Raw genomic sequence first — 22784 nt, 5'->3', positions numbered from 1 at the left:
TCAACCATACCCGTCCGGCCGTCCCTTGGTTCTGATTAGTCGGGGAGGTCGGGGACCTGGACCGACTCACCGACACCTCTCAACCGCATAGTCATAAATACCCTCTATAGAGGCACGGCCATCTTTCGTGTCGCGTGCATGATCGATGCCAGAAATCGATCCGAGATTTCGATTCGAGAAATGTGTAGCCAATCAGCTTGCAACTCGACTTTTACGAAAAAGTACAAATGGCTGTCAATCAGGAGTATCGGGACGTGGGCAAACGGGACGTTGCCGCCTGAATCTTTCGCAGAATGTGTACAGAAAATTTACCGCGTTCCTGCCGAGTCTCGAATGATCTTCATCCGCATCGAACGATCGTCTGGGTGAGTAGATTAGCGCCTTACTTATCAGGCCATCGCGCCAGAAAAGCTTCTGTTAATATTTTTCATTTCCTCTAACCGCGGTGCATGCGCACCATTTATTTGAAATAATCTTACGATGAAAATTGGAAACTTAAAATATAAAAGACATTGACTGCATTTTGTAGCGAAAAATGTACATATATTTCATCGCAGTAATTATTTATATATTAATTATACTTTACATTCTTTCGACGACGCAAAAACGCCTCATGAACGTGAATAACTCCGTTTACATTGACGCATCGTAGACGCATTCGTAAAAGGCAGATTGAAGCAACTGTAATTTGTACCGATACTGGTACACGTTACGATGCTTATTATGGCAGCGTGATATATAGTATTCCGGAATTCACGAGTACGCGATGCGAGTCATCTCGTAAGGGTGTCACGCACAAGGTATTATCCCCGAAGGAGCATCGCATGTTAGATTTAAAATCTTACGAAAAGAGAAAATCGGACAAGAAAACCGTGGGAACATAGTTATATATAAAAGTCAGCTGATTGGAATTACGCTCGGCGCGATATTCTTAAAATCGTAATCGTTAGCGACACAATTCAGAATTCACAATTTGCGAATTGCCAATTACGCGCGAGATTGACACTATTTATTGTTCGTGCCTTCGTAGAGTCCTATCGCGTACACGATGCAATTAGTTAAAATAGCTAAATTGACAAAACTATATTAATTCAGCACTGTACAAATAAATATAACGCAGTTAAAGCACCGTTTCACGTCACGTCACAATGTTGACGACTAGCCGAACCTCTGGCGGTTTATACCCGCCTTACGTTCGAGAAAGTAAGTGTAAAATGTAATATACGACATATGTGTGTATCTAGCGTGAGAACCTGATCTCTCACGGTCTAGTGATTACAATTATAGTAATTTGTTGTATTACGTTCACCATCATCATCAGATGGAAGGAATCTCCATCACACGCTATGATACATTTTTTAATTTTCGAAATAGATTTTATATGCCTTCATGGAGTGAAATGAAAAGTAGTCGCTATGTCACACACTGTGTCTGATACTGATCTCGCGACGAGAGATCGGTCATAGGTATGTGCCGCGTGATAGTGAACGTATTAACGTTGTTACACGTAATTATGTAGATTTTTAAAAACATGTAACACTGTTAGATGTAATTACGTAAATTTTTTCCTTACGCGTGCACGAATTTCAAGCGTACTTTAAAAATTATCTAATCCTAGTACGTATTAAATATGATATCGTATTAATAAAGCACTTTAATCCACTAACGGCCAATATCCCATTTTCGAAACATGTAGAATAAATTATATAATAAATACAGATTATTAATTATTTAATTTTTAAATTAATTATGGCCTACGATATTAAAACTCTTGCATCACTAATATAAAAATAAGAAATAAAATCAATTGGCTTTTTTCATATACGAGAAACCTTTATAATATAATCTCTTGAATTTTTGTAACATCTCTTGTAACGATGTGATCTCTTGTAGCAGTGCAAATTATGGCCTTTAATGGGTTAATCTGTGATTGTGCGCAATTGCTCAGTTCTCGATCCAAACTGGATCGTTATTTATCAATTTTAGGAATTCGTTGAGAAGGATCTTCTCTGTGTATGCTCGAGTATGCGTTACGTCGAAAACGCGCACAACGTCAATCATTATATAATGATAACTATTTATAATGGTGTGTTCGTAATCACTGTTACATAGAGTGTACAGCATTTTTTGCGCTTCGTTCCGATATCCTCACGAGGGGTTCCTCGTCGAAGTCATTTGATATTTCATTCCAATGTTCGTCCCTTTCATTCTCTTCGTCGTGCACCGAATCCTTCCTAAAAGAATAATCATGATCCTTAATTTATGCTATATTAATTCTTGCACGATGAACAGCAGATACGGGCAATAAAAATATGAAATCGACTTTTCGGAGTTATTTTGATCATGACATCCAATTGTCTGATCGTTCATATGTTTTAATTAAATCATAAATAATATAATAGACATTATATATAATATAATTAATTGATTGAGCAATACTGACTGATATTTGTTGGATGGGAGAAACAACGATTTTGGACAATCCTTGAAGTAAGGCCAACATTCGCCGTGAAATTTCCCGCGATTCTCTGCCTCGACGTACTCGTTGAGGAGATTCGCAAACGGTGACCGACTGGCACTGAAAATACATACGTGTTTCTTTATTAATTTTAATAATTTTAACTAACATCTTGGTAAGTATAAAAATATGTCTATTATAGCTGCGTTTGTGCTTATGATGCAATATACGTGCAGTTGAAAAATTATCGGCATAAAAAATTATTTTGTAACAATCATGAGCAAATTTCCACGATAACTCACGTGAAGAATAATTTCAGCATTTCGCCGATGAGACCGAAATTGTTTAGGGAGTGCCCCTGAACTTCACAGATCGCCCTTAATAGGCACGCTTTCCCGTTCATTCCCAAAGTGGTCAACATGTCCTCGGCGGTGCCGTACAGCAAGGCCCGTTCGCCGCCGTGGAATGCATTTTTCGGCACCTCCGACATGTCCCGCTTGTGCAATCTGCGTTTGATAAATGCTGCGATGAAATCAGCCATCATCATACCGGCCTGTCGGCTCTTCAGCTTCCTGTCGAAGGCCGGTGGCAGAGCACCGTAGGGATTCTCGTTATCCGTCAAACCCAGTTTGTCGAAGTCGACTGAAGAAAAATTGTAAATATGTAAATAATGTAAAAATTGTAAATAATTATTAACAAAATAGACTCACTTGTAAATGGCAGACTGATAGTCATATTGCTGAGGAAACCGTAGGGTGGATTCCTGACGAAGGGTAACGCCAAAGTCGGCGTGATTGTCATGATGGTGCCGGGCGGCAACGCGATTCGTCCATCGTTCGTGAACCAAAGAACCCTTTTCTGTCTATGATGTGACTTCTGATGAGCGGATTCGTCCTTCTCGGTGCTGAATGTGGAGGATTCTTTCAGCACGGCCAGGCTGAGCAGTAGCAGAAGCCCTTTCCGTGTCATTTTGTTGTACGAGCAACTGAAATAAGAACCCATTATATATAAATAAAAAATCCTAAATATTGAGATCGAAAGTAGTAGTGAATTCTCGACTCGGAGTATTTCAAGGTATTGCAAGACTGTTTTACGAAAATTGGGAGAAGTCGTGAGACAGTTTATGAAACATTATTAGTCTTACGCCTGTAATTAACACATGTGGCGCGATTACCCTCGATTTAAGCTCTTATCAATCTTTCCATCGCGTGATTTCTTGAATAAACACTAGAATTGCTTACGTTATTGTCACATACAGTAGGAGGATATTTAACTATTTAACTATGGGCCGCAGATGTGATTAATAATTTTATTTACAAATTATACACGGGGTCGTGCGGGTGTCAGCTTCTTAATGAAACGCGCCGGCGTTTCAAGTAGGCCGCACGCATTGAGCGAGCATCATCCCGCGGAATTATTTATGATAAATCCCGCGATGCGATGCGTGCGTATATTATGTATCGCAGTCACGAGACTTACGGTACCCACGGCGTGAATCTCGACGTAAAGATGTCCGCGAAATGCGACGACGATCGCATCCTGTTTGCGCGACGAACGAATAATATGCGCGTGGCACGCACGAAAAAAATGTTCGTCTGATTGATATTCGGGACAAGCACGCTACGAAGCTTAGCTGTAATTCGCCGGATGAGAAATTCAATTTGTAAAAGAGGCTACATGAGGAGGCTAGTAAGTTCCTCTTTATCGTAAGGGTTTATTCAGGACAAAGGGTCCATTGTTCAATGGGTCCAAAGGACTCATTGAAGATAAAAGGACCCATTAAGTGCTTGGCAAGTTAAAGTAATTTGATTTACTGCTTTATACTTCTTTTTTGACTAATTTTTGTTCAACCCGGATATATAAATAATGAGTAAAACTGGTTCTGAGTCACATTAGAAAATGTCATTTGGTACTTTGACATAAGTAAAGTATTTAAGGATTGTCCCAACTTCTTGGTAAATTTATCCAACAGGTACCCCATATCTTCATCCCTTTTTTAGAACTTATCTGAAAAGAGACTAAAGATATGCTACCTGTCAGGTAAAACTTACCAAGAGAAACAATTGGAACAGTCGGCCCTAAATCCGGAAAAATAAAACAGAAAGGGAAAAGAATAGAAAGAAAAATTTGAGAACTAAATAAATGTAGCATAAAAATAAAAATAAAGTTTACAAAATTTCAAGTCCACGATCTTTCAAGTTTAAAATTTCTACAAAATATCTATGATAGATTGCAACCTGAGAATTTCCAAAATAAAGCTTCCCTATTTGCGGAACCTTCATTCCTGCTAATGTAAGGCCATACTTGATGATGGATGATGACACTTGACGGCTTTATACAGATAATCCAGCTAAACAGTCATGCGTGTTGTCTTCATTATGATAAATGCACCGGAGAGAGAACGTATCTTGATCATTATCACGAGTCATGCGTCGGCACGCAGCTCTTCTCCCCTTACGTGGAGAACGGCGTGACATCGTCGTCTCCACTTACAGTTACCGGGACATTACGTGTGGGCCAGGTTCACCAGGCTTTGGCCATATAACCAGCTTCTTACCGGAGCCCTCTTTGATCGGCGTAACAGTATATAAACTGCAAAACCGCGTTGTAAGGGGAACCAGGCGGTTGTGCTTTGCCCTAGAAAAACGCGAAACGCGCGCGCGTTTGTCCGTATAGGTATATTCCCGCGTCGCCTTGGGTCGCGGTGCATGCTCGTTCGAAGCACACCGTCCACTTCGCAAACTCTGAATTATTCGAGCTTATATTAGGTGTGCAAAAATTAATTCGGTGCTTTTTTTTTTAAAGAAATTGTGCCTTTATTTATCTCCCTTTCTTTTGAGAGAGGATTTAATCCCCGCTGTTCTTAATGAATATTTCTCAACGTGACATGATATGTTTTACGAGCCAAAATTCGTCTGGCTGAATCGTTTTCGCGCAATTGTGCCGCGAATATCGAGTATCCCGTAACGGATCGGGACCATCAACCGGTGGATTCCCAACCGGTCCGATCCCATCCCTAAGAAAAGAGCGAAGAAAGAAATGAAAGAAAGAAAGAATGAATGAAGAGCAACAATTATGCGAATTATGTTCGAGATGCGGAAATACTGCCTTGATACGATCTAGATCGACGGCGAACTGGCCTACATTGAACACATGGCGAGAGTGAAGTTCGGCGGAAAGAACAAGAGGAAAAGGTGGGCCGACCGCTAAGCGCATCGTGTGGAATACGAAATGATTGACCCGCATATTTCGATACGTGCGCGGTATCGCTCATGAGAAGACCGAAGAAGACATCAACTCGGTGTCTCGAATTAAACCACTTGTAATTAGGCCCTGCCCTCGGTTCCCCCGGTCCTCCCTAGTATCGGCCGCGTTTTCGACGAGGCACCGTTAGCCCGCGAAACCGGGTCGATTTTAAGAGATCTGGTTTCCGCGGGCGATCTGTCTTCCGGGGTCCGCATCCCGAATTCGAGTTATTCGCGAACATGTTTTTCTCTGAGGTAAAAAAGAAATCCACGCGAATTGACGGTGGCGTCCGCTGCCGTTGCCGTTACCGGCCCGACGCTCGTAATGACCGCTAAGCTAAACGTTGTTGATGACACTTAACCGTTCGTAAGAAGCGTATGAGGTAATGTACACACTGTATGCGAGAGGCTCTCACCTGAGCCTGGACAGGCAAAGTTTTTGTCCACGAATACATATTGCAAAACATTAATCCGTTGAAGAACGTAATTATCTCACAAAGATTTTTATATAAAATCCGATGTAAAGTGGCGTTTTAATTCTTACACTTATGCAAACATGAGATCATTTCTGCGTTTTCATAGACTTTAATTTAGACGTGAAGAAATCAGGCCTTTCGAAATTTTCGAGTAAACATTTTAAAGCAAAAATTTTCATTATTTGAAAAATATTGCTTTATTAATTTGAAAAATATATTTTGCTTCTACGTTGGTCGAAACTCAAATTCAGTTCGCGGTTGAGTTGCAACGAGTCAATTACAACGGGTAAATGCGATATTACGCGGTCTCGCCTCGCTCGCGCCGTAACCGAAATGCCCTGCAAATGTCCGATCTTGCATATGCACTCGTACATACACATACAGATGCACATTTATGTTCTTTCGCATCAAAATGCAGCGAATTCTTGACCTAGTGCCTTCTATACTCGCGCTTAACGGTAGTATCGCCATAGTACACTAGTTTTTTTTTTAGGAATATCGCGCTCTAGGCGATACTCTTACATAAATGAAAGGAAACGACCCATCCGTGGCTTGAAGGGTGCTAAAGCACAGACAGTAAAGCAAAGTAAAGCCTTGACACGAGGAAAAGCAGCAAAACATCAGCAGAACGAATCAATTACGGTCGAAATTTCTGATAACTATCTTGATAATTGGTCGAGCCTCTTATTCACGTCTTTCTGTCTTTTCCTTGTGTCAAAGCCTTAATTCGCTCAACTAAAATTTATTGCTTGATGCTGCGTATCATGCTTTCCACACAGAAAAAAAGTAAGTGTCACATCAAAACTTATATACTTGTATATACGCAACAATTTATAATCTTCGTAAAAGAATTTAATAATCCTAAAAATATATTTTTCTTGATTGAACTATACAAAATTGCTTCATTTAAAAATTGTTTTCTTCGTTTAACGTGATATAATTTCATTATTTTATTTTAGTTGAAATTCAAGATTATTCAATTCTTTTACGAAGATTATAAATTGTTGCGTATATACAAGTACATAAGTTTTGATGTGACACTCACTTTTTTTCTGTGCATTTTGTCATAAACACATTTTTAATCTCCGATCATTTTCGATTACTTCAGATAACGTCATCATCCAATAAAATGATAATGTTCCTAAAGGAACATTATCCGATTTTCGATTCACGATCAATATTGATTATTCTTGATTAATCTCTGATTATGAGACGCTTCGCTCTTGGCTAGCGCAAGGTTCATTGTATTTTGTGGCAAGCGCGTTTCCTCGAATAATTAATTAGTTTACGGTGTTACGGTGTACAGACATATATGCGCTTGTGCCGCGCTTGTAGCCACGTGTAACGAGAAGTAATTATCGCGGTTCGTAATCTAAAGCTTTCTATAAGTACGCGTGACATGCATGCAATTGTTGTTGAGTGAACAATTAAATCGGGCTATTAACATGTCATCGTGACCATTAAGAGAGAGAGAGAGAGAGAGAGAGACACTTTCTAGTATTGGCACGGAAAATATATGGAAGAATTTCGAGAAGAATTTAATTTTGACGATTCTTTACACACTCACAAAGAAAAAAGAATTTGCTAGCATGACACGTTTTATGCTATCGTAATTAGCTAGAGACTTTAATGCGTGCACAATCGTTCCTTTCGTAACAGGTAGTTTTCTACATAAGAGATGGTACGCACGCGCGCTCATTAATGCGCGAGTATCAACGCGCACGAGATCCTCTGTCCGTAATCCGGAATTTTCTCGCAGTACTCGCTGATGCATATGCACCTACCGCATATTCATACGAAAGTGAATGTGGCGATTCGCGGTTCCAACCGCTGGAGCCGCTGTCATGTGCAGTTAATTTAACGATTTGCATGAATATCAGGAGACGTCGATAGAAACTTGAAATGCGCCTCGAAGATTTTTATTGTATTATAAATATCTACAGTAAATGCAACAAAATTATAATAAAACAGTCAAACAAGTTAATTAAAAAGAAACATTTTTCTCAAATTAAATGATCAATTGGTAAATGTTCAAAAGACTGCTGCATCAAAAACCGCGATTCAAAAAGTTCGATGAGAAAATTAAAGACTCATCTTCAATATATGATCATAAAGATGATCATAAAGACGATCATAAAGACGATTAGGGAGGACGACTAGAAGGTCGAGGCCACGGCACGGATATCGTCATTATAAGGTCCAACTAAGTTCAAACAGAGGTCTTAGAGTCAGGTAGAGAAACCAGTCAGGTGGGCCCAGCTAAGTGACCGAACAGACTTACGGAAAATCCGGAATTTTCCAGGAACCGCGAAATGACGATACATGACCACCATTTATTTATTATATAAATAGCTAGCTACGTAAAGTGATTTTTTATACGATAAACGTATAAACGTACTTGTATGAAAGGGCGAGTACAATATCGCGTCCGCGTCAATGAAATTAAATGCGTCAATTACAATTAAATTAATTAAAATTAAATTAAATTAAATTAATAGTTGCGAAACTATATAATATTGAATGTTATTAATACTACAATCTATTTTATGCAAATTACATATCAATCCTATCTTTCTACATTTTATTAGATATGATAGAACGTTGATCTCAATCAGTCAAGTGACTAAACAGCTTTCCGAAAGTACTTATAAATCATTGTTACACCCTGTATAGCGAGAGAATCTACAGAACCTCAACGTATTGTATTTACTTAACATGTTTTTTAAGTGCTACCTTTAGTTGAATGTCGTTTGAATGCTTCAAATATTGTTTGTCACTCATTATTGTCAAAATATAAGGCCATAAATTTCTTTCAAAAAGGACAATTCTCTTTTTGAAGAAAATTAATATTTTCTTATTTTTTTCTTTTCGACGAATTTCTTAACGGAGATTTTACCCTGCAGGCCTATTCTGTAACTTTTTGCGTTATGAATTCGTTAACGAATTTTCGTTATCCCGTAATGCATTTTAAAGAAAAATGGTATTCTGTAACCTTTCGTTTGCGCTTTGCGTTATGAGTTGTCTCATCTTCGGGCATCTTCGAAAATATAACGCAAAGAACGAAGGAACTAGAGAGAAATAATGACGTCATATGCATGACGCATGCGTTAGAATTATAACGCATGCGTTAAAAAGTTACAGAATAGGCCTGCCGGTAACATCCAACATTATTGTGATGCTCTTATTCACCTATTATGTTCTGCGATCGCCGGGTTAAGGGGGGAGACCTAAGTAAAGCGCTAAAAATAAGGTGATTTTCAAGAATTTTTTTTGAAGAAATGGCTCAAAGGATCGTTTTGAAACTTTCAGTTTACTTTATGCTATATTTGAAAAGATAAAAAAATTTTTTTAAATTGGAAATCTCCTTTTTCCTTGGAGCTAAGAAAGCCGTTCTCCATGGTCTTCGGTTGATCGGCGTGCAGCACAGGACCCTCTGGTTTTGTTCTAGAATAAAAAATCAAAGAAATTCACTTTTTTAATAACATTCCCCTCTAGATATACCTAACTTCAATTTAAAAAATGCTAAGTTAATAATAACACAAGGCTTTAAGGAAAAGTTACGATTTTCACGAAAAATTTTTGTTCTTTTCAATGTCTTAAAAATTATTTAAATAATTAATATCATCAAATAAATAGGTATATCTAGAGGGGAATGTTATTAAAAAAGTGAATTTCTTTGATTTTTATTCTAGAACAAAACCAGAAGGTCCTGTGCTGCACGCCGATCAACCGAAGACCATGAAGAACGGCTTTCTTAGCTCCAAGGAAAAAGGAGATTTCCAATTTAGAAAAATTTTTTTATCTTTTCAAATATAGCATAAAGTAAACTGAAAGTTTCAAAACGATCCTTTGAGCCATTTCTTCAAAAAAAATTCCCGAAAATCACCTTATTTTTAGCGCTTTACTTAGGTCTCCCCCCTTAAGCACTATTGAAAATGAGAAGAAGTTGCGATGAGTTGCGAAATCGATGCTCCGATTGCTGCGCACGTGCGCATCGCATACACACACGTACGCACGAGATTTGATTCTTCAGCATTACTGAAACCGAGCATTCAGCTGAATGCTCGGTTTCAGAAAATGCCCGTGCACTGCAAAAATATACGTACAACCGTTACGCCGCATCTCCATACTATGTGAATGCTCTCCTCTCCTTCTCTCTTACAAGTGGATGCTTCGATCAGTAATCATAAGCCTCGTGTACCTATCACACGTGCCTAACCACGGCGATTAAACCGTTCGCTTCAGCAAACCGGCGCCTCGTCTCGTCTCGTCTCGTCGGGGCTCACCTATCCGTCGGCACGGTAGCGCTTTTTCGAATATCGAGGAAAAAGTGAAGTAGCAGAGGAAAGAAAGAAAGACGAGGAGAGAGAAAAGTCATGGAGAAGAAGCTTAACGCTCGATTGAACGTGACATCGCAAGGCAAGAAAGAAAAGAGAGGCACTTTGTGGTCGTTCACTTGCTGACGCAAGTAACGTAGTCTCATTTACGCGATATTCATATTCCACGTCGCGTAACACAGGAGTCGGACGCGTACGTCCTTTTCTGGCGTGTAACTGATACAAGCGTCAGGTATAAAAGAGTATTACTATTAGGTCATTAACTAAGTAATCCGGGTCGCGCCCGTGAATGATGAAAAATTAATACTTTATCCGAAATTAATTATTCCTTTTAATTAAATTACTTAAAAACAATTAATTCATTAATGGTTGTCAAGTTGCGGCAATTAGCAACGTAACGCGATAAGCGCGCACGCGCACTCGTGACGCGCGCGCTACCTCACCTTTATTCAACAGCAGCGGAGCAGACGCGAGAGATCTCGCGATGTGGACGCGCGGCGTGGCTCGCGCGCATCCGCCGCCGGGTGATATGTAGGGTAATCTTGACACACACTGATTAACAGAGCTGATTACAACAGAGAGCATCCGCGCGAGAGGTAGACGCGCCGTGAATTCTCGGCGGCGCGATTCCCCGCGATCGAATCGAATCGGCCAGTCGCGGAGATTATGCGTGCAATTATGCTTCACGATCAAGTCTTTCCTATCTGTTTCGATTTACACATATACACGCACACACATACACGAGCAAATTTATTTTATGTACACGGTGCTGTCTATATCTGCACTTCACGCGCGCATTGTCGGCCGGAAAAAATGGAGCATCGAGCGTCGAGCGAGCCGATCTAGTTCGCGCGTAGTTCTTCACGTCCGTTCGTTTCCGTGCTATCGGGAGAACGAATGGACGAACGGACGGCCGGCCAGCGGATATCGACGTAGGCGCACTTCTCGCGACCCGCGATCTATCATCGCACGGTGACGATCAATCATCACCGCCGCTGCCGCGGATCCTATCCGTGATGTCTGCTCATCTTTCCGCGGACGGCATGTTATCGCGGATTCAGTTCGATCAGCACTCAGCGACGAGTACGAGTTTTTATTTAATTTAATTCACTTTTCCGCGGATCTGGTGTATGCCTGGAAATGATCCGAATCCTTTGCGAGTGCTGTCTCGAATTGTTCTCGCGGCACTTGACGGTCCTTCATCAAGACGAAATTTGTTCTTCGTGTTCCGCGAGCACGAGGTAAAAAAAGCGATTTTTCTCTCGGCGAACACTTTACTTGCAACGCGAATTTTATTGCAAATTCACCGGGAACTTCTGCGAAGCGTTGATGTGTCAAACGGCCACGATGCGCCGGATTCGGTCCCGTGCGTACATACACCCATCCGCTTACTAATCCGCTTTCAGACTGACCGCGCTCTCACGCGTGCCGGCCGTCGCTGAACAGATTCGTCGGTGCGCGCCTCCCCCTTTCCAATTACGTATGCACCCTCCACTCCACCCCTCCACGCTTGCGTACTCGGAGTTGAATAAATGCATTCAAGCGGGATATACGTAAAACCTTAATAAGCACTAATTAATAGGATACGTTTGTGCACAAGATTAAAAAATGATGATGGAATAATTAGAAATAATGAATCACTGATGAGTTAGTAAGTTGTTAAATAAGATCGAAAACACAAGTTTTTCTAGAAAAAAGTCCAAGAAATTATAAATTAAAAAGGAAAAATAAAAGTTTTTAAAAATTAATTTAAGAATCAGTTGAAATGAGATTGTGTCAAGTCGCCTTTGAAAAATTACAGATGAAAATCGAAAATTGAGAAATTTATCAAAATATATAAGCGAACATGGAATTCGCAAATGTTTTGAAGTTTTATTTTCCCATCTATTTCGTGATTGTCACGATATTTTTGTGCAAATTTTGATTATATTTATATAATATTTTCGAATGGTTGCTCGGCACACTTTCGCAGTGATTATTAGTGCGAATTGAATTTTATGAAGCTCAAACCTTTCGCGCAATTGGCAATTTCATGACTTATAATTATCTTTGCTTTTTCGTTTTCTCACTCGGTCGCAGTCGGTATGATCTACAAGTTATGCATGCAACATAGTTACTTTATTCTGCGAGTATTAACGTTAAATGAATACTCATCAATGCGTGATGAAATCCTTCGGAATCCATCACGGTCCATCGCGGTTCATCCACGTCGACGAAACTAGCTGATGGAATTCCTCACATTTTCATTCCGCGTTCTGCTGAAATGTGTCGATTGTTGTATCTCAATCGTTAATCACTCTTATAGCGCTTCCTTCCCCGCGTTTCATGTAAAAAAATTCACGAATTTCGGTGAATATTTATAAGAGAACGATCAATTTTATTATTGTATTTCACTTCACTGCAATTTGCGCGTGATGGTAAATAAGGAATCGGCGTTTGACGGATTTATAAACGCGTGGAATTCCGTATAAAAATGCACAACATATTGCGTGAATATTCGCTGCAAGCTAGCCTTCGTTGTTCTAAATACGGAAAGATATTGGGAACGAAAGAGACATACGCGGAAAAGAGGAAGGCAAGAGTTACGTAAATGAAAGAGCCTACCGTGCGGAGAATGAAAAAGGGCAAAAATGAGGAGGGTATCCACGAAGATAGCGGTATAGGCGTCGCTGTGTACAAACGCGTAAAAAAAGAGGGCTTGTAAACAAGGAAAGGCAGTTATATTACGTCGAATATAATGAAATTACCGTTAATAATCAGAAATATGACGCAAACAAAACTAAAAATCAATAAAGGATATATTTATAAATGTAGCAATCTAGAATAAATTTATTTTTCAGCAGATATTACGAAGATCTTTTTATGTTTTGCATTGCAAGAATTTGTTTTAATTGACAACAAAGCATTTATAAAATTAAGATATATGAATAATGTATATATAAAATAATGTGACTAAACTAATTCTAATCTTTCAATTTCAATTTTTTAAGCGAGTTTTTTACAACTGTAAAACCTAAGATTATTAACAAATTAATAAATCACTTAATTGTTCTTAATTGAGTTTAATACACATTGTGCATTTTATATAAGACAAGAATAAAATAATCGAAAAAAGTTTATTCAAATTTGGCGGTTGACAGACGCCATAATAATTTAATTTGTCCACGCAACTACTTGTTGTTAATGTCCTCTTGGAAATCGTCAAACTTGATTTTAACCTTTGTACTCTAACACGTTGCAATGTAGCAACGTAGCGTTTTGTAGTAAAGAAGTGTATTGCGTTGAAGCTAAAGAATCAGAGAGAGAGAGAGAGAGAGAGAGAGAGACAGAGACAGTGCGATTATTGTGACTTAATCCCTTAAAATTTTTATCATCGCGCTTAAAAATGGCATTTATTTATTTGTACACAAAAGTGGTGATAATATGTATATTGGTAATGCCTGGTATTCGGAGTCAGACACGTCACAAGCAGCAACCATTATGGACTTCATTGTACAATGGCCAAGTGAACGTGAGACCAATGGGTGTCATGGGGCGTCCTCCTCTCCCAATAGCATTTTACAACGGTTATCCATACATATTTTCGGACGTACTGAATTCGAATAATATACCATGGAAACCATACATTCCTAATTTCCGACCTCAAAATGATAAATCGACGATGTTTGGCAATCAATGGTTCAATCCGGGACATTCGATGGGCAATGGAATCAAGATAAACAACAATTCTAATATGACTAACGTAAGATATGTGCCAGTAGTCATGTTCTTACCGGTAATACTTCAACCAAAGACCCAACAAGCACATAGCACCAAGCAAGATTCGCTGCTGCCCGAAACGATGATGATGCCCGGCAATCAACATTCATCGGGTGTGAATAATTATATTTCCACGACTGAATCATCGCAGGATCAGCAGGAAGAGGAAGACAATTCGGAAGAGGAGTCAATGAGCGAAATGACTGAAGCTAATCGTGACTCGCTTTCCGATGAAGACATTACGAGACTCATTGAGCAGGCCTTGCAAAACGGCGAACTCCTGAATCGGGACGAATGGTGGAAGAAGTACACAGCCATGAAGAGAAAACAATTCGAAGAATTCCAGGAGCTATTAGAAGGGAATAAGGACAATCAACAATCTCCGAATCTTCAGCACGACCTGCACTCACTGTTGAGCCCACCGCCTGCCTGCAGCAACTCTACGTTCTGCGAGCGCGTTGTCAATTACCCGGAAGAGTTGGTAAATCAGGCAATTAGGAATAATGAGAGTTTAAAGCTCTTGCAAAAAACTGATCATGTGCCTAACGTTGAGAAGCTTTATTTTGGCGAAACGGACGATTGGCCGCTCTGCCATTCGTCCATGCGGACGATCTATCCGAGATCGGCGAAAACGGTAACGGAAAACTGGCTCTACGTGATCAATCAGAATAATTTTCAGCAAGGCATCCGCGTAGAAGTGTGCGTAAATGAGGGCAGCGTGTGCGATGATCTCGAGAATTACGTACCCGAGGGTTACAAGGTCTTCTGCAAGCAAAACTATATTCTGCGTGAGCTCATGGCGGTGAACAACGACGGCACAATCGGGAAAAACAATTTCAAGTTGCCATCAAATTGTTGCTGCCATAGAGAGTTTGTTGGTGCAAACTAGCTCGACTCTTTACGATCTATCTAACGTAATTCTTGTTCGTCAAGCGAAATATATAAAAATATCGTTATTACCTGGAATGCGCAGCAATCGGAGCGGTCTGTGAAGCTTCAGCGTTCGCTGAATGAGACATCATCGCTCTGGAAGACACGATAATCGGAGTGCCTTGCCATGCCAAAGTGTCAGTTCTCATCATCACGTTGAGAATATTAGTTCTTATGTAGTGGTACGGCGATTATCTGCTTTAGAGAAATAAATAAAAACAAGGATTAATTAACAAGCTTTATATATTGCATTAAGTAGATATAAGAAATATTTTATAATAGAAGAAAAAGAGAGAAAAGAGATTAATATCCTCAGAGCCGAAAGAGACTAAACTCTAGCGCCATATTTTCTCTTTTCGGTGGATCTAAGTATTTAATTATATTAGATCACGTTGCCACACATGCGCGCACATTCGAACGAAGTGGGACCGAAGAAGGGGAGCACAGTCTTCCTCAGGCTGTGTTCAACAGAAATCAGAAACAGTCTCAGTACTTTCGCGGTTCGTGCTGTGGGAAGATCTCGTTTTGTGCTGTCGGAAGATCTCGCGTCGTGCTATTGGAAGATCTCGTTCTTTTTCTCTGCTGCGTACGTACTCCTTATAATTTATAGTAATATAAAGTAATAATTAAAATGTCTATAGTTATAAAATCCGTCTTTCCGTATTCGTCGAGAACGAAAACATTTTGGAACAGTAATTTCGTAATATTAATCCTTAATTAATTTCTTCTCAAAAGAAGGAAAAGAAGCGAATCGAGCGAACGGAGAACATATGCTCAATTAGTCTAATATCCTATAATAATTCTATTGTATGATGAAAGGGAAAAATAGAAATGAAAATAAGATATTGCATCATTTTAAAAGACATTTTAAAAGATCCAACAGACATTATTTTATTTGTGAAACCAATAAGATCTCTTATAATAATTAATTAATTAATTTTAATTACTGCCAGACATGCTTGTGCGGTCCGCACCAAATATTACCGTGATCCGTGGACAATTGGACTGACCGATCTTGCCTCTTTTTTTCACTGTTATTGTACCTCTATAATTGTCACTCGGTACATACCAACCAAACAAGATCTCCTGCACGTAGCGAGAACGCCAGAAATTTTGAATAAACATCTAGCTGTGAAATCAGGCACGCGCGAGTCTTTTTGCAACAAATCACATGAAGATTCTTCTTCACAGGAAGAAGAGAAGAAGAAAAAGAACAATGCGTATGTATCTAGACGACTATACGCGATTAGTAATAACACATATCGGTAAATTATAATTACTCTTAAATCAACGTGTTAACACTAGCATTAACACTAACATTAGCTATGAGTCAAACTTCAAATCGATATCTTAATAATCAAATGATATCTTCTTCAAATGGAATTTTCTATTTATTCTTTTCATTTCTTCTATTTATTTTATTCTAGGATAGATATATCTTTGTCTCTGCGCGGAGAGTGAAACTGCTCTCGCGGCTGCAGAATAAAGTCACTTGATTTAATAAATATTCATATACCATCATGTTCTGAATTGCATGCATGTTACATACATGTAATATTTCTCTCCCGAAACGCCTATAATTTTTCGAAATTTGAAAGTAACGTGTTTCGGAAGAAGACTAACAACATGTTTTCACGTGTTATTTTCAGATTATCATTCGATATCCAATAACGACGTCAATAATATGGCAGCATTAGCCGACCTTGCGTTTTTCACGCAATGTATCATTACATTGACATTCTTGTTGTTGATTCCACAATTCCACGGTGATCCACGAATGATGTTATTACCACAGCCATACGAGCCGTTACACTTTCCTGTCTACATATGCGCAAAAGGTATATATTTCAATATTATATCATTCCATATATATTTGACATTATGTATAAATATAAAATAAATAAATATATATCTATATATATAAATATATAAAAATATGTATATAATATATATAAATATCAAAGCTTAGATGTATTTGAAAGAAATCATGCCTATCTGCTTCTCGAATCTCTCCATCATATCGATATCACAACCGCAATTGTAAATCAAGTGAGCGGTGGCACTTGTAGCATTTGTCGGAATCATTGTATCTAATAGGCACAACATCGAGACAAGTCTTCTCTTTATGTTTGTGATTTAATTTCCTCCGTCTCGAATTTCAGGTATCAGCACAGATGACAGATCATATGATGCGCGACACTCCTCATCTCGCGACTCATCGCTCGACGAAAAGAGCTCGAAGAGCTTTTTGAAAGATTTCTCGAGGATTACTATGCTGATATCAGTACGAAGCGAACTCTTCGAGGTATTATAAATATAGCGTGCGTTTATAAGTACTGAGTAATTCTATTGTATAAGTGTTGGGTATAAGTATTGATCTATCGATGTTAAATTGATTTAGCAATAGCGTTCCGTGAATGAAGCACGAAGCAAACTTTAAATTCAATTGCGTGTCGCGATATATGACTATTTCCTCGCTGAATTGTGCCGTCTTTCAAAATATAAAAGTATATAGATCAATATAGATACAACTCTTTGTGAACTCTTGTGTTGCAGGCGCCATTTCGTTCCCTGCGTCCACTAGTATGTCCACTGAAATCGCCCATCGAAATATAAGTAGTCACTATAAATGCGTCGTGTATATATATATATATATATATCGCGGTGGATCACTTCCCTCTAAGACGGTTTAGGTGTCAGCCAACGCCGTAGAAATCTACCTAGTGATGCAAAAGAATTACTAATGCACTAGCTACAACAAAATATAGATGAAAAGCAACAGCTTCCCAGATAACATTTTTTGCTAAAGCAAAGTAGTGTAATCTATTTGCTGGCAATTATTGCTGTCATGTTGCTATAATAATGACAGAAATTAACTTTTGCCACACTGTTGACATAATGCCATAATTATATATTTTTCACCGCAACTGTTGCCCCAAAGGTGCTGTAAAGTTGCTGTTTTCGTGTTTCTTTGCTACCAATATTGAAACAAATGAGGACTCACCTTGTTGCCATTTTGTTTGCAACATTTCTGAGCAAATTCTTAGCAAAATACTTGCAAAATGTTATGTGGATTATGATGCAAACCGGCGCGTAACAATCGTAGAGGGGGGGATGCTTCTCGAATGGTCAGACGCGTGGATCGGCGAAAGGGCGGATTTGATGGTAAAGGTCGGCGACTTCCTGACTCTTCGACGAGTCATGGAACGAACCGTGAAATCGATCACACGCATACGCACACACACTCACCCTCTGGTTTCTTATTGTTCTTCATCCTTACCCTTGGGCCTGATCCTGTGGTGAGCATTTCATTTCTACTCTTCGTTTTCCATTTGGTTGGTCTGTTCTTTGGTTGGTCTTCTATCCTCTCCTTGTTTTGCTTCCTGGGCGCCTGGCGTGCCGGGCGGGGCAGCGAGGATCCTATGTCTGTGCCGGAAAGCTGTCCGGACCCCTTCGCTTCTCTTATCAATCGTAACTTAGAAATCATTTGATCTTATGGCAGAAATGTTTTCTTATTTAATATACGTGGAAGACCCTTACCCACTCATCATGGTCGTAGTAATATTCCTAAAAGACTAGACAGTGTTATAAGGAAAGGAAAAGATAAGCTAAATGATTTAAGATGTACGAAATTTGTTTATAAAATATATTACTCTCATTGTGTTATATGTACATAGGATTGGCCGACATTTGCATACGAGAATTAATGAGCATAATATACGGTCTAATATACATAGAAATGACCACTCGGCAAACATCAAACTGTTAGCAAACATCAATTAAATAATTCCAGACATTCGCGCGGTCCGCATCAAATCAACGAGATCCGCGAACGATTCTCTTGCCATGACATACAATCATAACACATGACACTTGACACACACCAGTAGTTTCCTGGCGACATATGCAAGCGTAAGGAGCTTGCTGTTATTAATTAATGGATTGCGGCGTTTCTCCAGGTACTGCATAAACCGTTGTTTCTCCTCCTGGATGTTCTGTATTTGATGTCGCGGAGCGCTCGAGTACGCAGCAGATTCGACGCTGCGTCCACAGGTGCCAATGTCAGTCCTGCAAACAGACAGAACATTATGATTAATTTATATTTTCTTATTTCTCATCGGCGTTTATAATCTATTAAATTCTTATTTCTCATCGGCGTTAATATAAATTAACGTAAAACGATTAACCGAGGATGTCCGAGGCTTCTCTTATCAATCGTGTGACTTAGCAAGACTTATGAGATCATTTGATTTCATGGCAGAAATGTTTTCTTATTTAATATACAGGGAAGACACTTACCCACTCATCATGGTATTCATATCTGAAGCATCGCGAAGAGAAGTGATATCGCGGCGACTGCCGCGATGGTGAAGCGAGGTGCTGAGCGTTTCAATCTCGGACGATCCTCTGCGCTCTTCCCTGCTCCGTTGCCCTAAAAAAGCAAACAAATATTTTACTTTTTAATTTTTTACTTTTATCCTGTATGACCTATGAGAGAATAAATATTGGATTGTAACAAAATCCCATGGCGGTGTTTTATTCTGTTTAGTGAAAAACTGATGACAAAGTCTGGAAAGATGGAATGATGAAGGTACCACAAAACTGGCAAATGTTAGAACAACGGTGGATATATAGGGTGCGTTCCACTTAACACTCCCAACGACCGCGAACATCATTCTGTCTTTATTGCTCACTGAACATTGAATTGGAAATCTCCTTTTTCCTTGGAGCTAAGAAAGCCGTTCTCCATGGTCTTCGGTTGATCGGCGTGCAGCACAGGACCCTCTGATTTTGTTCTAGAATAAAAAATCAAAGAAATTCACTTTTTTAATAACATTCCCCTCTAGATATGCCTAACTTCAATTTAAAAAATGCTAAGTTAATAATAACACAAGGCTTTAAGGAAAAGTTACGATTTTCACGAAAAATTTTTGTTCTTTTCAATGTCTTAAAAATTATTTAAATAATTAATATCATCAAATAAATAGGTATATCTAGAGGGGAATGTTATTAAAAAAGTGAATTTCTTTGATTTTTATTCTAGAACAAAACCAGAAGGTCCTGTGCTGCACGCCGATCAACCGAAGACCATGAAGAACGGCTTTCTTAGCTCCAAGGAAAAAGGAGATTTCCAATTTAAAAAAATTTTTTTATCTTTTCAAATATAGCATAAAGTAAACTGAAAGTTTCAAAACGATCCTTTGAGCCATTTCTTTAAAAACCATTCCCGAAAATCACCTTATTTTTAGCGCTTTACTTAGGTCTCCCCCCTTAAATTACTCTTACAAGGAAAGGACACGAAATCCCGATATATCTGCAGGAGAGTGATTGGACTAATTCACGTGGGATATCCTGTGTATATATATATTTTTTTTTGAGATATCTTACTTTTGGATGAAAGTAACTTGTTAACTTTTTGGTTTTCTTTAATGGACAAAACTACAAACGATTCTAAAAAGAACTACTCAAGGGAATTTCAGAATTTCAGATATCTCGACAATTGGCAAAGGTTGCAATTTGTTTAAATGTTTATAACTTTTAAACGGTGCGACTACAAACGAAACGGAAAGCACTACAAACAACTACAAACGATTCTAACAAAAACTGCGCAAGCGACCATCTATTTTCCGAACCGGTGAGCTTAATTCAACCATTAGGTTCTTGCCGGGCGAGAAGAGAGACTGAGAGACTGAAAGACAGATGGACAGACGGAAAACAGACGGATGGAGAAACTCACCGTACGGCTGAGGTGCGGCGCCGTATCTCGGTTCGGCCAGAAGGGGTGCCGGCCTTCCATTTTCTGTCGCGTCGTTTTTGTGTGTGGTCGAACCTGCAACAGAACGACAGTTCGTCGATGAGACGATAATCACCCTCGACGGACGGACGGATGGACGCGTCATTTTGAGATATTGAGATCTTAATTTTAGATGGAAGTAACTTTTTTAAATTTTTATTTCTCTATAATGGAAAAAACTACAAATGAAATTATCGTTACTACAAACAACTACAAACGCTTCTAAAGAGAACTGCGCAAGCGATTTTGAGATATCTTAATTTTGGATGGAACTTTTAAAATTTTTGTTTCTCTGTAATGGAAAAAACTACAAATGAAATTATTGTTACTACTTACAAACAACTACGACCGAAATGCTACCATTTGCCGTATTAAAAACTCAATTTGTTAAAAGTCGAGTGCCAACTTCACATAACTCAATTGGACCATCTTCAATGTTACAAAATCTTAATTCGTTGAATGCACAAAAAATCAGAAAAAGACCGATATAAATAAGTACATCATTACAAATTGTAAATTCATAATTCGCTACTAGATCTTATAAACTTGACACGATTACAAATATGAAAATCAAAAGAATGTCTAGTGAAATCAAAAAAACATATTTACGCCGACGTATAAAATTAACGTCTATTTTTATATTTAACTTTTTTGGAACAATAAACTACAAGCAAGTACATCCAGCTACGCTCGTTGCCGTGAGTTTATTCTACATTGGAAATTGGCGAACTCTTTATGATTTAATAAATATATATATAAGTTCACTTACTTGTAATCGGTGCCATGATATACAGTGTACAGCAGCAAACACAACACAAAGTCACAACGTATTATTTCACTAGCGAAAATTCACACAAGATGTTAACGTGTCGAACTTCGTATACTGTTCTCTCCTAATGGTGACTAAAAAGGTAGAGGTTCCCTAGGTAGAGGTAGAAGTAGGTAAAGGTAGATGGTAGAGGTAAAAGGTACAAGGTAGCTAGGGTAGGGCAGACAAACCAACCAATGAAAGGTCGCCTTCATCCCCTATTCCCAATGAAACTCCGCCTTTTATTCCGTATTCCCTTTCCTTCCCCATTCCCATAAGAAAGAAAAGAGTAGCATCTAAAAAAATCGGATGTGTATTTACTGACTGATATAATTGAGGTAAGTGATATTTTTCTTTATTTTCTTCATTACATGAATTGAAACATTCATTTCAGAAATCTCGGAGGACATTGATTCAAGCGAAAGGATGAAGGTAAACCGGATACAAATCGTCAAAGTATTATGCGCGAAGCAAGTGTATAGGTTGAACATACAAGAAAAGCAATTTGACTCAAGCGACAGATCGTAATTTTTACTCAATTTTCTGAATTCAAAGACCTATAAACTCAATAATAATAATCGAATCACTTAAAAAATTTACACAGATCTACATTCACTTATCCTGATAATAAAAACATAGTATTATGAACTAAATATGGTAGGTGACTTTTGGCCAGTTTTAGGAGCCTCTGGACCACTTGGTTTTTCCGTCATAAATTCATCTAAAGCGGGATGATCTGTGGGAAAAATCCACTTTCTACAACTTTTAGAACTTTTAGAATTTTATCTTATCTTTATATCTTTTCACCCCTTGCCTTGTTCTATCGTTATGCAAGCGAAAGACCGGAAAAATCGTAAATTCTATAATTTAAAATTCGGATAATGAAATCTTTGTCTATTGAACAAATTCAATATCATTCAATATTAAATATATTCTTCAAAACAGGGAATTGTATAGTAATATAATATTATATCGTA

General features: G+C 38.6%; 2 protein-coding genes across 6 annotated transcripts; one reads left to right on the top strand and one right to left on the bottom strand.

Annotated features, from left to right (window-relative positions):
• Positions 1 to 530: 530 nt before the first annotated feature.
• Positions 531 to 15431, bottom strand: LOC105286132. Of its 2 annotated transcripts, none has more exons than XM_011350826.2 (5): positions 15236 to 15431; positions 3169 to 3443; positions 2761 to 3100; positions 2444 to 2578; positions 531 to 2234 (listed from the first exon to the last, which is right to left on the bottom strand). In XM_011350826.2, the coding sequence occupies exons 1-5, from the start codon at positions 15355 to 15357 to the stop codon at positions 2105 to 2107; spliced, it is 1002 nt and encodes a 333-aa protein (XP_011349128.1). In that variant the 5' UTR covers positions 15358 to 15431; the 3' UTR covers positions 531 to 2104. The 2 variants fall into 2 exon arrangements, with proteins under 2 accessions (XP_011349128.1, XP_011349129.1); XM_011350827.3 differs by lacking the exon at positions 15236 to 15431 and adding an exon at positions 10960 to 11919.
• Positions 15432 to 15595: 164 nt separating this feature from the next.
• Positions 15596 to 20402, top strand: LOC105286131. Of its 4 annotated transcripts, none has more exons than XM_026974157.1 (5): positions 15666 to 15791; positions 16159 to 16425; positions 16855 to 17043; positions 17368 to 17510; positions 20250 to 20402. In XM_026974157.1, the coding sequence occupies exons 2-5, from the start codon at positions 16377 to 16379 to the stop codon at positions 20313 to 20315; spliced, it is 447 nt and encodes a 148-aa protein (XP_026829958.1). In that variant the 5' UTR covers positions 15666 to 15791; positions 16159 to 16376; the 3' UTR covers positions 20316 to 20402. The 4 variants fall into 4 exon arrangements, with proteins under 4 accessions (XP_011349127.1, XP_026829958.1, XP_026829959.1 ...); XM_026974158.1 differs by lacking the exon at positions 20250 to 20402 and adding an exon at positions 17762 to 19726 and having other exon boundaries at positions 15668 to 15791; XM_026974159.1 differs by lacking the exon at positions 20250 to 20402 and adding an exon at positions 19755 to 19841 and having other exon boundaries at positions 15669 to 15791.
• The last annotated feature ends 2382 nt before the right edge of the window (positions 20403 to 22784 follow it).

This window comes from Ooceraea biroi, chromosome 12 (assembly GCF_003672135.1).
Source record: "Ooceraea biroi isolate clonal line C1 chromosome 12, Obir_v5.4, whole genome shotgun sequence".
Lineage (NCBI taxonomy): Eukaryota > Metazoa > Arthropoda > Insecta > Hymenoptera > Formicidae > Ooceraea > Ooceraea biroi.
Note: the sequence above shows the minus strand (reverse complement) of the source record. Positions and strands in the feature narration are given on the sequence as shown.

What these genes read in the sequence shown, in the direction of transcription:
- LOC105286132 (XM_011350826.2), bottom strand. Translation starts at nt 15,357, where the DNA reads ATGATGAGAACTGACACTTTGGCATGGCAAGGCACTCCGATTATCGTG. An exon ending in CCGATTGCTGCGCATTCCAG is followed by an intron (nt 3,444 to 15,235) that starts GTAATAACGATA and finishes TTCTTATTTCAG; the next exon opens with TTGCTCGTACAACAAAATGA. An exon ending in TATCAGTCTGCCATTTACAA is followed by an intron (nt 3,101 to 3,168) that starts GTGAGTCTATTT and finishes ATTTTTCTTCAG; the next exon opens with TCGACTTCGACAAACTGGGT.
- LOC105286131 (XM_011350825.3), top strand. Translation starts at nt 15,607, where the DNA reads ATGCGCGCACATTCGAACGAAGTGGGACCGAAGAAGGGGAGCACAGTC. An exon ending in TCGTTCTTTTTCTCTGCTGC is followed by an intron (nt 15,792 to 16,158) that starts GTACGTACTCCT and finishes AATTACTGCCAG; the next exon opens with ACATGCTTGTGCGGTCCGCA. An exon ending in AAGAAGAAAAAGAACAATGC is followed by an intron (nt 16,426 to 16,854) that starts GTATGTATCTAG and finishes TGTTATTTTCAG; the next exon opens with ATTATCATTCGATATCCAAT.